Here is a 15,677-nt window from a genome sequence, read left to right on the forward strand (position 1 = left end):
GATGCATACATGTTGAAGCAAAGGATAACAAAATTGCAAAGAGCCACGTCAACTGTAGAGAAAGATCTCAAGGAAGGAGAATGAATTGGAGATGCAAATGAACTTACAGAAAGAGTTCCTAATTATGGGTCTCAATTGTTTTATAAGTCAGGAGACCAAACCAAACCAACATGGTTAATTGAAAAGTTTATTTGATTGGTGCCATGACCATATGTATTCACAAATATTATGTATAATCATGCTGCAGATGCCAATATACTCCTACCACAATGTTTTACAGTTGGTAGGGTTGTAGCTAACCTGTACACTTGCACTGGGATTTGACCAAGTGCTTGTGAATTTGATGTGATTATTAACATGAAAGGGGAGGATGGGATTGAAGACCTGAAATAGTTTTAGTTCCATGTTCATTTCTTTTTACTAATTGGAAAGCATCAAGTTGGATAAGTCACCAGGACCCGATGAGATGTACCCCAGGCTACAGTGGGAGGTGAGGGAGGAGATTGCTGAGCCCCTGGCAATGATCTTTGCATCATCAATGGGGACAGGAGAGGTTGCAGAGGATTGGAGGGTTGCGGATGTTGTTACTTTATTCAAGAGAGGGAATAGAGATAGCTCAGGAAATTACAGACCAGTGAGTCTTACTTCAGTGGTTGGTAAATTGATGGAGAAGATCCTGAGAGGCAGGATTTATGGGCATTTGGAGAGGTATAATATGATTAGGAATAGTTAGCATGGCTTTGTCAAAGGCAGGTCTTACTTTATGAGCTTGATTGAATTTTTTGAGGATGTGACTAAACATATTGATAAAGAGCAGTAGATATAGTGTATATTTAATTTCAACAAGGCATTTGACAAGGTATCCCATGCAAGACTTATTGAGAATGTAAAGAGGCATGGGAGCCAAGGAGACATTGTTTTGTAGATCCAGAAATGGCTTGCTCACAGAAGGCAAATAGTGATTGTAGACGGGTCATACTCTGCATGGAGGTCGGTCACCAGTGGAGTGCCTCAGGGATCTGTTCTGGGACCCTTGCTCTTCGTGATTTTTATAAATAACCTGGATGAGGAAGTGGAGGGATGGGTTAGTAAGTTTGTTGATGACACAAAGGTTGGGGGTGTTTTGAATAGTGTGGAGGGCTGTCAGAGGTTACAGCAGGACATTGATAGGATGCAAAACTGGGCTGAGAAGTGGCAGATGGAGTTCAACCCAGATAAGTGTGAAGTGGTTCATTTTGGTAGGTAAAATATGATGGCAGAATATAGTGTTAATGGTAAGACTCTTGGCAGTGTGGAGGATCAGAGGGATCTTGGGGTCTGAGTCCATAGGACGCTCAAAGCAGCTGTGTAGGTTGACTCTGTGGTTAAGAAGGCGTATGGTATATTGGCCTTCATCAATCGTGGGATTAATTTAGGAGCTGATAGGTAATGTTACAGCTATATAGGACCCTGGATGGATCCCACTTGGAGTACTGTGCTCAGTTCTGGTCACTTCACTACAGGAAGGATGCGGAAACCATAGAAAGGGTGCAGAGGAGATTTATAAGGATGTTGTCTGGATTGGGAAGCATGCCTTATGAGAATAGGTTGAGTGAACTCGGCCTTTTCTCCTTGGAGTGACGGAGGATGAGAGGTGACCTGATAGAGGTGTATAAGATGATGAGACGCATTGATCGTGTGGATAGTCAGAGGCTTTTTCCCAGGCCTGAAATGGCTGCCACAAGAGGGCACAGGTTTAAGGTGCTTGGGAGTAGGTACAGAGGAGATGTCAGGGATAAGTTTTTTACACAGAGAGTGGTGAGTGCGTGGAATGGGCTGCTGGCAAAGGTGGAGGTGGATATGATAGGGTCTTTTAAGAGAACTTTGGAAGGTACATGGAGCTTAGAAACATTGAGGACTATAGGTAACCCTAGGCAATATCTGTGGTAGGGGCAATTTCGGCACAACTCTGTGATCCGAAGAGCCTGTATTGTGCTGTAGGTTTTCTATGTTTCTATGTATTTAATTGTGTAATATGGGCAGAAGGTGCGCACACAATGAGATCTTGCGTCTGTGCCATCTGGCATATTGATGTAGTCAAAACAAGTAGACAACTAGCCTTTTGCTTGCATATTGAAATGACGTAATCCTTGTTTGTGATGACCTTTGCTTTGTTAGTTTTCTCTGAGGCAGCCTTGCTGGCTACCTTTAGGACAGCCAGTTCTGTACATGGCCCAGATGGTGTTCCCAACTGCTGCAGACTTCCAATAAGGTGGACAGCTTCTCCTCCCTGAATGTGGCCTCAGTATAACATTACAAGTCAGCTCTTGATTCTGTGTCCCATCTCAACTAAGTTCATCTGTTCCTTTCTTCCCAGTCTGACCAGGCCCCAGCTCTCCATAGATCCCAATTCAGTTGTCTTCCTGCTCAACCAATGATTTGAAGTTTCCAAAACTTTGTTTGTGCCAATAATTACTGAAAGAACCAAGCTAGAGAAACTGTGTGAAAATGAATAAAAAGGGACTGAGAAATGTACACAAAAGCAAGTGAGAAAGGGAAATGGGAATTAAAATTATGTGTAGAAGATACAAAAGCATGGGTGTGAGCAGATAGAAAAATACTGAAATGAGGGCAGAATAATAGAGACATTCACAAGGAGAAGTAATAAATTAAAATGGCAAAGGGATTGGGACAAGGGATTAGGGATAGAATACGAACTGTGGTGAGAGGGAGAGGGAGAAGGATGAACAGGAAAGAAGAGAAATAGGAGACAGAAAAAGTGATAGGGCGAAAGTGAAAGCAAGGAGAGCAAGGGAAATCAAAGTGAGGAGAATAAAAATGGAAGTGAAGGGACAGAATAAGCCAAAGTGGAGAGGAAAACTGGAAGTAAAGAGGAGTACGGGGAAAACAAAATGAAGGGAAATAGGCAAAAAGAATCTCTGAGGTGAGGGAAAATGAGAGATGTTGAAAAGGAGGAGATGGAGGTTGAGGTAAAAAGGGAGGAGAGTAGGAGAAATTAGCAAAGAAGAGAAAGAGTAAGTGAAAAAATAATGTAAACCTGCAGAGGTGAGGAGTTAGTAAGGAAAAGAAACATAACTTAAAGGTGTATGATAAGAAAATTAAATAGTGAGTAGGAAAAGAACGGAAGTGAAAAAGGAATATGCAAACAGAAAGTAGAAGAATGCCATTGCATGTTACAGATGCCTTCATAACAAAAAAACCCAATCCTGTCATTGTGTGCTTCTTTTTGATACAAATACCAAATGTGCATACCTAACCATGATCCTTTAATACTTTCAAATCTTTGTATCAGATTGATCTAACCCTGTACTTTTGTTTACTTCCTACAGTGGGAAGAAATCAGTGAGGTTGATGAGAATTACAGTCCCATTCACACATACCAAGTGTGCAATGTAATGGAGCAAAACCAGAACAACTGGTTGCAGACTAACTGGATCTCCAACGAAGGGGCCAACCGCATTTTCATTGAGCTGAAGTTCACATTACGGGACTGCAACAGTCTCCCTGGAGGCCTTGGCACTTGTAAAGAGACATTTAATGTGTATCATTTTGAATCAGATGATGATGATGGGAGATACATCAGAGAGAACCAGTACACTAAAATTGACACAATAGCAGCAGATGAAAGTTTCACAGAGCTAGATCTCGGAGATCGAGTCATGAAATTAAACACAGAGGTCCGTGAGGTTGGCCCCCTGTCCAAAAAGGGATTCTACCTCGCCTTTCAGGATGTTGGCGCCTGCATTGCTTTGGTCTCTGTGCGGGTGTACTATAAGAAGTGTCCATCTACATTCCGAAACCTTGCTATTTTTGAAGATACGATCACAGGAGCTGATTCATCTTCACTGGTGGAGGTGCCAGGTACATGTGTCAACAATTCAATAAAAGATGACACTCCAAAAATGTACTGCAGTGCTGATGGGGAGTGGTTGGTTCCGATTGGGAGGTGCTTGTGCAAAGAAGGCTATGAAGAACGAGACAACACTTGTCAAGGTAATTTAAACTGTAACTAGTTGGGTAATGCTGCAAACTTAGAAAATAATGACCAGAGTGGCATTAAGGTGTGCTGGAATTGTACCTCTTGTATGACCATTTAGTGCAGCATGGAATTAACAATGACATAAAAGGCTGGCTCCAGAGATGCCAGGCTTGGCTCTTTGTATGGTGTGTGTAGGCCCTTCCCAGTGGCAAGTGAGAAGGGTCAGGATGTAAGTAAAGCAGAGTGGCACATCCACAGAGATTGCTGGAGCTGCTGGAACTTCTAATGCGCTTTGTTCACCAGTGTGTTTGACATGGCATCTTGTAAAAGTCAGGAGGTTGCAATTTCTTCATCATTCTTTAGTTCAGCTTGTCTGATATGCTATCTGCAGCAGTCTTAGAATGATGTTGTTTGAGCACATATATAGTGACAACCATCTGCAGAGGCATAACCTCTATCCATTTACACACTGGCCTTCCGGATTATAGAACATTAACCTTTGCTCCCAAAAGTTCTGGTATGTTGTTTTGCTATTGGTGTAGAAGATGTGTAACAAAGTTAACAGGCTGCTAACCCTGAAAATTATACACACAGATTTACAAAGTGCATATGGGCCACTTTCTAACTTCATTTCCCTTGTTCCTGAAAAAAAGTATCATCTTCCTGTTTCCAAACAGGGTAATTGACTAATTCTGTGTGCAGTTGTTTCTGTCATCTATATCAAATATAGTACATCAATGGCTCTACCTGCTACTGGGGAAGTATTTTACAAACCATATGTCAGGGCCCAGCCCCATTAACAAAAGAAGATGCATAGCACAAGACAAAGAAAAAATATTGTTTATTATTCTTTGACCCTTGAGTATTGTGATTATTACATGAAACAGACTAAGAACCGGATGAGGTTTAAATATATTTCGCAGAAGAGAAAGATCACTTTGATTTACCAAAGTATTGAAAGTTTAAAGTTTATTTTTGCTGTCAGATATTACAGTTTGATTCATCCCTGCAATGTGAACATCACCACTAAAACCAGACTTTCATGCGCAGTCTGTGTTGTCCTGTGGAGACAATCTGGACTATGCAAAGTGGTTTGAAACAGGTGCATTGCAAATCCAATTCAAGAGCAGATGGATGTCAATCACATTGGTTATCTGTGGGCAATCACCACTGACAAAACCTTGTTGAAGTTCTGTCTCCAGCCCAAACTACTAAACTGGCTGAGAGCTTTTATAGCAGAAAAAGAGAGAATGTTGGGAGCGCTGAGTGGTCAGTCAGTGTCTATGGGAAGAGAAACAGAGTTAATGCTTCAGGTGGAATCTCCTTCATCAGATCTTGGAAGAAGGTAAAAGAGGCTCATTAAACTGCATTGAGTGGGAGGGAGGGGGATGTTTCTGTTAGGGTGAAACCCAGGTGACCACAGGGATAAGCTGTGAACAAAGTTATCTGGTTGATGAGTAAATGGCAGCAGCTAGAGAGTGAGAAAATGGGCATAAGAGAGCAAAGCAGGGAGACAAGGCCTACAGATTAGGTGGGGAACGTCCTCCACACTCAGAGGAAAAACTGATGCACCATCAATAACTCTTGGAGACGTGAGTTAAGGTAGGCTTTTATTGGCTGGAAGAAAGCACAAGCAGCAAGAGACCACCACACAACATCCTGGAGACCGAGGGAGGAGCAGTGCCTCCAATCGCCTTTATACTGGGGTCTGTGGGAGGAGCCACAGGAGCAGTCAGTGGGGAGGGCGTGTCCAGACAGGTATATGTAGTTCACCACAACAACAAAGAAAGAAAAAGGAAAAGGAGGAAAGAAAATTCAAACAAGTTGAGCCAAAATCACAGAGAGACGACTCGGAGTGGAAGAAACACCCAGAACCTGTAGGACATGTTGTCCTGCTTTGCATTCCTTTGACTAGATTCACTCCATTTTTACCTTGTCAGAGACATCCCCCTCCCCACTCTTCCTGCATCTTCATTTGTCTCCTTCCATGTCTGGGATCTGAAACAATACCTTGGTTTGTTTTCTCACATATGCTGCCTGACCTGCTGAGTATTTCCAGTATTTTCTGTCTATATTTTAGATTTCTAGCACCTGCAGTTTACACTTGACTTTTTTTTGTTCTTCATGAGCTTTTTATAACTGTCCAACAACTTTTTCACCTAGAGAGTGGTGGATATGTGGAATGCTCTGCCCCAGAAGGCAGTGGAGACAAAGACTCTGGATGCATTCAAGAGAGAGTTAGATAGAGCTCTTATAGATAGCGGGGTCAAGGGAAATGGGGAGAGGATAGGAATGGGGTACTGATTGTGTATGATCAGCCATGATTACAGTGAATGGCGGTGCTGGCTAGAAGGGCCGAATGGTCTACTCCTGCCCCTACTGTCTACTGTCTATTGTCTATTGTCATGTTTTCTTTTCCTGAGATAATTTCTCTGCCATATTTTTTATTCTAGATTCAAACTATCAGGATTTTAATTTACTACAGAAACAAAACCATAACCCACTCTATAAATTTATTATGAAAAATGGTAATTGACAGTAGATTATTACATAACTGTGTGGTTTGTAATAGAAATCAATGATAATTCTTTGTTGCTGTGGGCACCTGGGACACACACTCAGAAGAAGCAGATTTCAAAGATCTAGCTGAAGTATTTTGGTTTCAACTGACCAACATTCAGTCCCTGTGAGTATTTTTTTCTAGATTAGGATTGCATAATTATCCTACTTGTTCACAGTATCAGAAGAGCCAAGAAAGCAGGTATAATATGCTGCAAAGTATATCAGGTGGAGCTCCACCAACCTAATGACCCAAAACAAATCTAAAAATATTGATATATCCTTTTTTATATATACAAGTTAATTCAAATGACGACAATATCACAGCAATCGAGAGAAAATCTGCAGATGCTGCAAATTTGAGAAACACACAAAAATTGCTGGAGGAACTCAGCAGGCCAGGCAGCATCTATGGAAAAAAGTACAGTTGACATTTCAGGCCAAAACCCTTCGGCAGGACTTATCACACCAATACTCCGTTTTAAAATATGCAGAAGTTTATAAAAGTCACTATTTATTGTTTCTGATTAAAGTACAGTTATTATTATCTACAACTACACACAAACCCCTGAATTCCCCATTGTTTCTGGAGAAATTGTGTGCTCGTTCTCTGTGGGCACTTGGTAACAGAAGAGGGGCAATTGTTTACATCCTACTGTTGTCTCCCATCATACGGCAATGGTGCTGCTGTGCCAGGACACCCTATTGGCTGACATTTAAATCCCTGGATGTTCTGAAATCATGGGAATTATTTGCTGTCACTAAACAGTGGAAGATCTCATCTGAACTCCCTGTGACTGAGCAGCTTTTGGATTATACATAAATTTGGATTTTAGTTCATTGTCTACACAATGTAATTTGTAAATGTTATTTCAATGTTATAAGCACTAGGAACCTGTATAATATTTGTAAGAAACTATCATTCCTAAGGTGATTAACACGTTAATAGTTCATGAAGATTCCCTTACTCCAGAAGATTACGATTTCAGTTGTTGGATTATGCAGATTTGACTGGATTTTGTTTGCTTATAAATAATGTTTTCTAATGTAGCCTTTTATATATTTTGAAGTGTGTTCTAATCTTTAGCTTTATAAACAGCACTTGGATGTGTGCGTTGTACTATTGAACAATGAAACCCCAAAAGTACGGGGTGTTACACACTTCCTTCCTGTCTACATACTTGTACGAAGAAGGATGCTTAATATAAGAAGTACTTCATGACATTAGAAAAAGAGAATGAAAATAGTGTCAGGGCATTTAACTTGGTATGTGGAAGATAATAACTGAATATAACATGGAGAGACAGGTCCAGACAAACTGCAGACTATAGGAGCAAGGGATAAGAAATTAGACACATAAACCTCTGCTATCTTTATATTTATAAGTTGGAGGCAATAAATTCAGGGAAACATGGATCAGTTAACTTAACGTCAGTGGTCAGAAAGACATGGAAACTGTTGTGAGATCTGAAAATAGAGTAAAGAATTGTCAGTAAGAATTCCAAATGGCTTGCCAATTCAGAATCAGAATCAAGTTTATTATTGTTGACATATATCATGGAATTTACTGTTTTGCAGGAGCAGTACAATTCATTCATTGAAATGATTGCAGAATGTTGATGCTACATACTTGAACTTCCAAAGGCCACACCAGCTGAGATTGCAATTTGTGATGTCAGAAAGCAAGTAGCAGAATGGTTAACAGACTCTGAAACTGAAAATGGGATTATAGGTCTTTATCAAACTGAATGAGGGAAGTAAGTTTCCATGGGATTTGGTGCTGGTATTAATGTATCTCCCTATTTATATAAACACTTTGGCTATGGGAAATAGGGGTGTAAGCTTGAAATTTGTAATGATAACTTGGAAAAAGTAGTCAATTTTGAGATGGCGATGACAAATTATAACAGTGCAACAGGTTTGGCATATAAAGCATCCTTTGAAGTGGCACAGTGGAGGATCTACCATGGTCATGGTCACTAGTCGAGTGGAGTGATATCTGACGCAGAATGTTGAGAATTCAAAGATTTAGTGGGGACATGTGAATGAAATGACAACAGGATCTATATCTGTAAGAAACAGAAACTCATCTCCCATCCCAGTTGCAGATGACTGGTTCACCTTCCAATCATTTTAAAATTAAACTATTGCATTAATAAATTCCTTCTGATCCTTTTCTCAATTCTGACCATTCTGCTGAGCATGGAAGGTGTAGTGTGTGGTAGTATTTATGCATTATTGCCATTTTGTGGGAAGGTTTGCATTAAAAAGATCTGCAGGCTGGCTGCATGCACATGAAAACATTTTTGTGGGGCAGTCCAAGCACAAAACGCTCCAATGTGCATCATGTGTACAAATAAGTTACATTGTGATAGGTCATGCATGAGAAACTGCAGTGTGACAGACAATGAATGAAAAGTTGCAGTTTGCAAATCTGAATGAAAAACTGCAAAATGGCAGTAAATGGATGAACAAAGAGGAGCAGCTCACAGAACTGCTGTCTTATCAGTGCCAGAGACCCATACCCAATCTTGTCCTAGCTTGCTGTCTGTGTGGAGTTTGCCCTTCTCTCTATGAACACATGGACTTTCCCCAGCTGCTCCAGTTCCCTCCCACAACCCGATGGCAAGCTGGTGAAATAGGTCAATAGGTCACTGTACATTGGCCTTCATGTGTAGCTGAGTGTTAGCATCTTGGGAAATGGGTAGGAACATGGGAGTATGAAATGGGGTTAATGCAAATGGGTGCTGGTTGGTTCATTCAGACTGAGAGACTCTTGGACTCCGTGGTCCCCAGTAGCAAACTGGCAAAAGGAAAGGAAGCATGGTAAAGTGCATGCGACCATTAGAGGAAGGCGCTAAACAGGGAGGGTTCTATCTTTTTATCTGGCTACAAAGGCTGATGAGTAGGCATGAATCCTGAGAAAGCAACTGAACATATAAAATGAAGTTAGGTCTTTGAATAAATGATTGGTAAATTCAGATTTGATGAGTTCAGTATCTAATGATATATTAATTCAACAGAGTTGAGCGAAAACTCAATGCCAACATACTTCTTCTCTCAGACGGAAGACAGAACTTAAAAAAATTAGAACCGGGCAGTTTTTAATAGGTGTTACACATGGAGTGTCAAGATCAATTGGAGTTTTCATTGTGACAACATATTAGGGAGATGAGGAGGGTTAGACTAAGGCTTGTTAACATAATCTTCTTCCTAATGTAAACCATTCATTTTGTTCTTATTTTGGCATTTTCTTACACATTTCCACATCTGCATTTGTAATGTGAACTGTCTGTATAAACCTATGACATTTTAGCTCTGTTTTATCACCAATGATGAAGCATTAGTGCTTTCAGGAGGATACAATTATAGCGCAGCAATCTCAAATAGGATCTTTCCAGTGTATATTCAGTTAGTAGAAGATAGTAGAAAAAACACAAGATGCAATATTACATAAAATGATTAACATACTGTAGATAAACTGTTAAACAAGAACATGCAGCATTTTTATTGTTTTTGTGATAAGCCATAATAGTAAAAAGAGTAATCGATGCTGAATTAGTGAGAAAAATGTTACTTATATTCTTTCATTAAGCTTAAACACTGTGAGGACATGAATCTTTATTTGTAAGGGACTTGTTTCACTTCACTAGATGGCAAGTCACCTCCTATTGCTTTTTATGTTTTCTCTGCATCAACCAGACAAAAAGTATTCTCACCGAGTACAAGCTAGCATGACGCATAGCAAACTGCACTGCTTCCACTCTATGATCTCTGCTGCTATCCAACTCTTTGACCATGTGCTGACCCATTCTCACTGTCATAGCTATGTGACCGTCCTGTGAACTTGTCTTTGCTACCATCTTGCTCCACAAGGTTTCCGGATTCCTCATTATGACTCCCCTCTTACCCCTTCTCTTCACCTCACCTGCCTATCATCTTCCTTTGGTGCCTCTTCTCCTTGACTTTCTTCCATAGTCCACTCCCCTCTCCTATCAGATTCCTTTTTCCTCAGCCCTTTACCTTTTCAAAGGTTCATAGATTTAAAGATTCAAGGTACATTTATTATCAAAGTACATATACAGAATACCTCTCTGGCATTCACACTCCTGCAGGCAGCCATGAAAGGAAGAAACACTGTGGAACCCGTTCAAGAGGACATCAAATACCCAACTGGTGAAAAAAAAGCGAGCAGACAACACATAGAATATTGAACATCAAACTATGAGTCCAGTAGTTTTCAGTTTAGTTCACCTCAGCACCGTGCTGCCAGCCCATTGTGGGTTGCAGAACCATTCTTCGCTAAAGCACCTCTGTCAACATCAATTGTCCTGATCAAACCACTCAAAAACGGTAAAGAAGTAACCAGATGCCAAACACATGCAACATGAACCTCAAAGTCCCCCCCCCCCCAAATGAGTCCACAGCCTTGCTGATCAGTCCTTGCACCATGGACCCCAGACTCCGGCATTTCCCCTTGTCAGCAGCTAGCGAGAGGGAGAGGAAGACTAGTCAAATGCAAGCAGAAAATGCAGAGCGCCTGCCCGTCCTCGACTCTCATTCTTCAACCTTGCTCGATGCTTCAGTCGGTGGGCTTGCACCCCGTCTCCAGGTTTTCAGTCCCCCAGGCTGCACACTCTGCTCCAAACCTCACCGAACTCCCTCAGAGACAGCAAAGCGCCAGGTTGCTCGATCGGCCCAAAAATACACCATCAAAATGTAAAACACAGGTTCCTCTTGCATGCAGCTCAGCAGCAGAATCACATTTGAAAGAAGAACAAGTGACAAAAGTACTTTCGTGAACTGTCTGCAGAATGTCACTGTTGGTCGTCACCATCTTTTCCACCTATCATCTCCAACTTTCTCACTTGATGACCCTCCTCTACCCACCTACATTCCCCTCATCTGGCAATACCTATCACTTTCCAGCTGGTCATCCTTCCACTCCCCCGCTACCTTCTTATTCTGGCTTCATCCCCCTTCCTTTCCAGTTCCGATAAAGGGTCTGGGCCCGAAACTTTGGATCACTATTCCTTTCTATAGATGCTGCCTGACCTGTTGACTTCCTCCATCATTTTGTGTGTGTTAGTCTGGATTTCCAGCTTCTGCAGAATCTCTTCTGTTTACAAATTGCATTCAATGGCTTCAGTATTTCTGTGATATGTTGCTGCTGGTGTCTTAGTGGAAAAGTTGCAAGTGTGGAGTAGGGAATATGTTTTGTTGTGTTGTTCAGTATTGGATCACAGATTTCTATCCGTGATTTGACAATGCAATTTATTCATGATACCAGACTGAAGATAGTGTCCACGTGACTTCCTCTGCTAACAATGTAAATGGACGCTGGACTTACTTACCGAGAGACCACAGTCAGTGCGGGTTGGAAATAACATAGTCTCCTAACTGCAACACACACTAACTGACAATCTACACTGGTGCACATCAAAGATGCGTGTTTAGTCCACTGCTCTATTGTTCCTAATCCCAAGAATGGGTGGATAGGCATCTATAAATTTGCTGATGACACAGCTGTTGTTGGCAGAATTTCATATGGTGATGAGAAGGCGTGCAGGAGTGAGATAGATCAGTTGGTTGAATGGTGTTACAGCAACAGCCTTGCACTCAATGTCAGTAAGACCAAAGATTTGATTGTGGACTTCAGGAAGGGTATGCTGAGGGAACAGTCACATTGAGGGATCAGTAGTGGAAAGGGTGAGCAATTTAAAGTTCCTGAGTGGCAACATCTCTGAGGATCTATCCAAAGCCCAACATATTGATGCAATTACAAAGAAGGCATGACGGGAGTTTAGAAGATTGAGGAGTATTGATTTGTCACCAGATAGTCCTGGAAATTTCTATAGATGAACGATGGAAAGCATTCTATCTGATTGGATCACTATCTGGTATGAAGGGGGTCACTGCACAGGATCAAGTAAAGCTGCAGAGAGTTGTAAAAGCAGCCAGCTCCATTATGGGCACTAGCCTCCCCATCTTCTAAAGGCGATGCCTCAAAAAGGCAGCATCCATCATTAAGGAGCTCATCAACCAGGACCTGCCTTCTCATTGATACTAACCAGCACAGGGTACAGGAGCCTGAAGTCACACGCAATGTTTCAGGAACAGCCTCTTCCCCTCCACAATCAGATTTCTAAATAGGAAATGAACCCACAAACACTTCCTCAGTATATTTTCCCCATCTTTTAGCATGACTTAATTAATTTTTTATATATACTTATTGTAATTTACTTTGTTTTGCAAAGTACTGCTGCTGCAAAACAGCAAATCTCATGACATATGGTGGTGATATTAAACCTGATTCTGATTCTGTTCCTTATGGGAATTTGCTGCGGTGGTAGTTTGTCTTTCATTGGTTCACTAATGTTGGTTTTATTGGGTGATACTAGCATTTATTTTGCTTCCCTCATTGCCCTGATAGAACTGATAGACTTCAGTAAGCATCAAGTTGTAACTACTAGCCATCAAGTTTTGCAGGACTTACTTACTTACCATCCGTTTTGCCACAGCACTTAGGAGAGCAATGAAGGTCCTCCATCTCCGCCTGTACTTGGCCATTGAGATGTGTTACTTGTCCCGTCTTTTTAATTTTATTCTCTCACTCCACAGCACATTTTCCCAGAATCTGCAACTGAATCCCTGTTAATGAGTGCAATGGGTAAGTAGTTGCAACTTCGCAACTGAGGCGGACTGAAGACTGCCTGTAGCCACTTGTCCGAACAAATCAAGGCAAGTCCAGCGCAGTGACTTTCACCTGATTAGCTCTTTCAACTGAGCCATCTGCAGGATAAAAGCTTTTTGCATATTGCAAGGGTAACGGAAACGTCACATCTGGGGAATGCTGTTATTGTGCTGCAATACTGACAGCTTTATACTTCAGGAGATGCATGGGTGGGGGGATTCAATTTAACATTCTAGTGATATTAGAGAAGCACAAAACTTGCACTGCTTTCACTGGCAGTATGCAATGAGGGTGTTGTAGCACGATGTTACAGCTGGTACAACCACTTGCACATTCTCCTTGTAATCACATGGGTACACTGGTTTCTTCCCAAATCCCAAAGACGTGAGTGTAGGTCAGTACGTTGATTAGCCACTGTTATTTGCCCGTGTTGTGTAGTTGAGTGGTAGAATCTGGAATGTAATAGATGTGGAGAGAGTACAATATTGGGATTACTGTAACCAGGTGCTTAATGAACTTAAGAGCCTGTTCTATGTGACTTATTTTGGTAGAAGATAGAGTGTTAGAAAATAGAACATAGAACGTAGAATGTTATGGTGAGGTTGTAAAAGACACTGGTGAGGCTGAATTTGGAGTACTGTGTGCAGTTTTGGTCACCTATTTACAGGAAGGATATTAATAAGGTTGAAAGAGTGCAGAAAAGGTTTACAAGGATGTTGCCGGGACTTGAGAAACTGAGTTACAGAGAAAGGTTGAATAGGTTAGGGCTTTATTCCCTGAAGTGTAGAAGAATGAGGGGAGATTTGATGGAGGTGTATAAAATTATGATGGGTATAGGTAGGAATAATCCAATTGGTAGGAATAATCCAAATAGGACATACATGGTAAATGGTAGGGCATTGAAGAATGCAGTAGAACAGAGTGATCTAGGAATAATGATGCATAGTTCTCTGAAGGTGGAATCTCATGTGGATAGGGTGGTGAAGAAAGCTTTTAGTATGCTGGCCTTTATAAATCAGAGCATTGAGTATAGAAGTTGGGATGTAATGTTAAAATTGTACAAGGCATTGGTAAGACGGAATTTGGAGTATTGTGTACAGTTCTGGTCACCGAATTATTGGAAAGATGTCAACAAACTAGAGACAGTACAGAGAGGATTTACTAGAATGTTACCTGGGTTTCAGCACCTAAGTTCCAGGGAAAGGTTGAGCAGGTTAGGTCTTTATTCTTTGGAACATAGAAGGTTGAGGGGGGACTTGATAGAGTTATTTAAAATTATGAGGGGGATAGATAGAGTTGATGTGGATAGGCTTTTTCCATTGAGAGTAGGGGAGATTCAAACTAGAGGACATGAATTGAGAGTTAGGGGGCAAAAGTTTAAGGGTAACACGAGGGGGGATTTCTTTACTCAGACAATGGTGGCTGTGTGGAATGAGCTTCCAGTAGAAGTGGTAGAGGCAGGCTCGGTATTGTCATTTAAAGTAAAACTGTATAGGTATATGGACAGGAAACGAATGGAGGGATATGGGCTGAGTACAGGTCAGTGGGACTAGGTGAGAGTAAGCGTTCGGCACAGACTAGAAGGGCTGAGATGGCCTGTTTCAGTGCTGTAATTGTTATATGGTTATATGGTTAAATAGATAGAGTGAATGCAAGAACAGGCTTTTTCTACTGAGGCTAGGGGAGAAAAAAACCAGAGGACATGGGTTAAGGGTGAAAACGGAAAAGTTTATAGGGAAAATTAGGCGGAGCTTCTTCACACAGAGAGTAGTGGGAGTGTGGAATGAACTGCCAGTTGGTGGTGAATGCAGGCTCAGTTTTAACATTTAAGAAAAACTTGGACAGTTACATGGATGAGAGGGGTATGGAGGGATATGGTCTAGGTGCAGGTCAGTGAAACTAGGCAGAAAAATGGTTTGGCACAGCCAAGAAGGGCTAAAAGTCTTGTTTCTGTGCTGTAATGTTCTATGGTTCTATGCTTCTAACACAGAACAATACAGCACAGGAACAGGGTCTTCGGTCCCTGATATACCGCCAAACGATTTAAGTTAAATACACCTGTCCTTACAGAGTACTAATCTCTTCTGTCTGTACATAGACCATTCTCTGTACATTCATGTGACTACCTACGGTCCTGCTGACTGCCTCTAACATACTGACCTCCACTACCACCTCTAGCAGTGCATTCCTGTGTAATAAGTTCTTGCTGTAAACATCCCTTTTGAATTTTCCCAAATTTATCTTAAATGGATGCCTTCTGGTAGTAGACGTTTGGTGTGAGTGAGAGAACACCCCAACTCTGGGGACCTTGGTCAGGTCATGAAAGATGCTTTCTTGGGATGGAGCAAGAATTCTATCAGGCAAGTCCTATCATGACAGAAGAAGCATGAAAACACAAGTTCAAGTTTAAGTTTATTGTCATTCAACTATACACATATATATATA

General features: G+C 41.3%; 1 protein-coding gene across 2 annotated transcripts in view; it reads left to right on the top strand.

The window, feature by feature from the left end:
• Window positions 1-15,677, top strand: part of LOC132396757 (ephrin type-A receptor 5-like) — a 341,786-nt gene that overhangs the window by 72,382 nt on the left and 253,727 nt on the right. For both annotated transcript variants that reach the window (XM_059974618.1, XM_059974617.1), the window contains exon 3: window positions 3,330-3,993. In XM_059974618.1, coding sequence (XP_059830601.1) covers window positions 3,330-3,993 — 664 coding nt within the window. The remainder of the gene's footprint in view (window positions 1-3,329; window positions 3,994-15,677) is intronic.

The sequence above is a fragment of the Hypanus sabinus genome, chromosome 7 (genome assembly GCF_030144855.1).
Source record: "Hypanus sabinus isolate sHypSab1 chromosome 7, sHypSab1.hap1, whole genome shotgun sequence".
Classification (NCBI taxonomy): domain Eukaryota; kingdom Metazoa; phylum Chordata; class Chondrichthyes; order Myliobatiformes; family Dasyatidae; genus Hypanus; species Hypanus sabinus.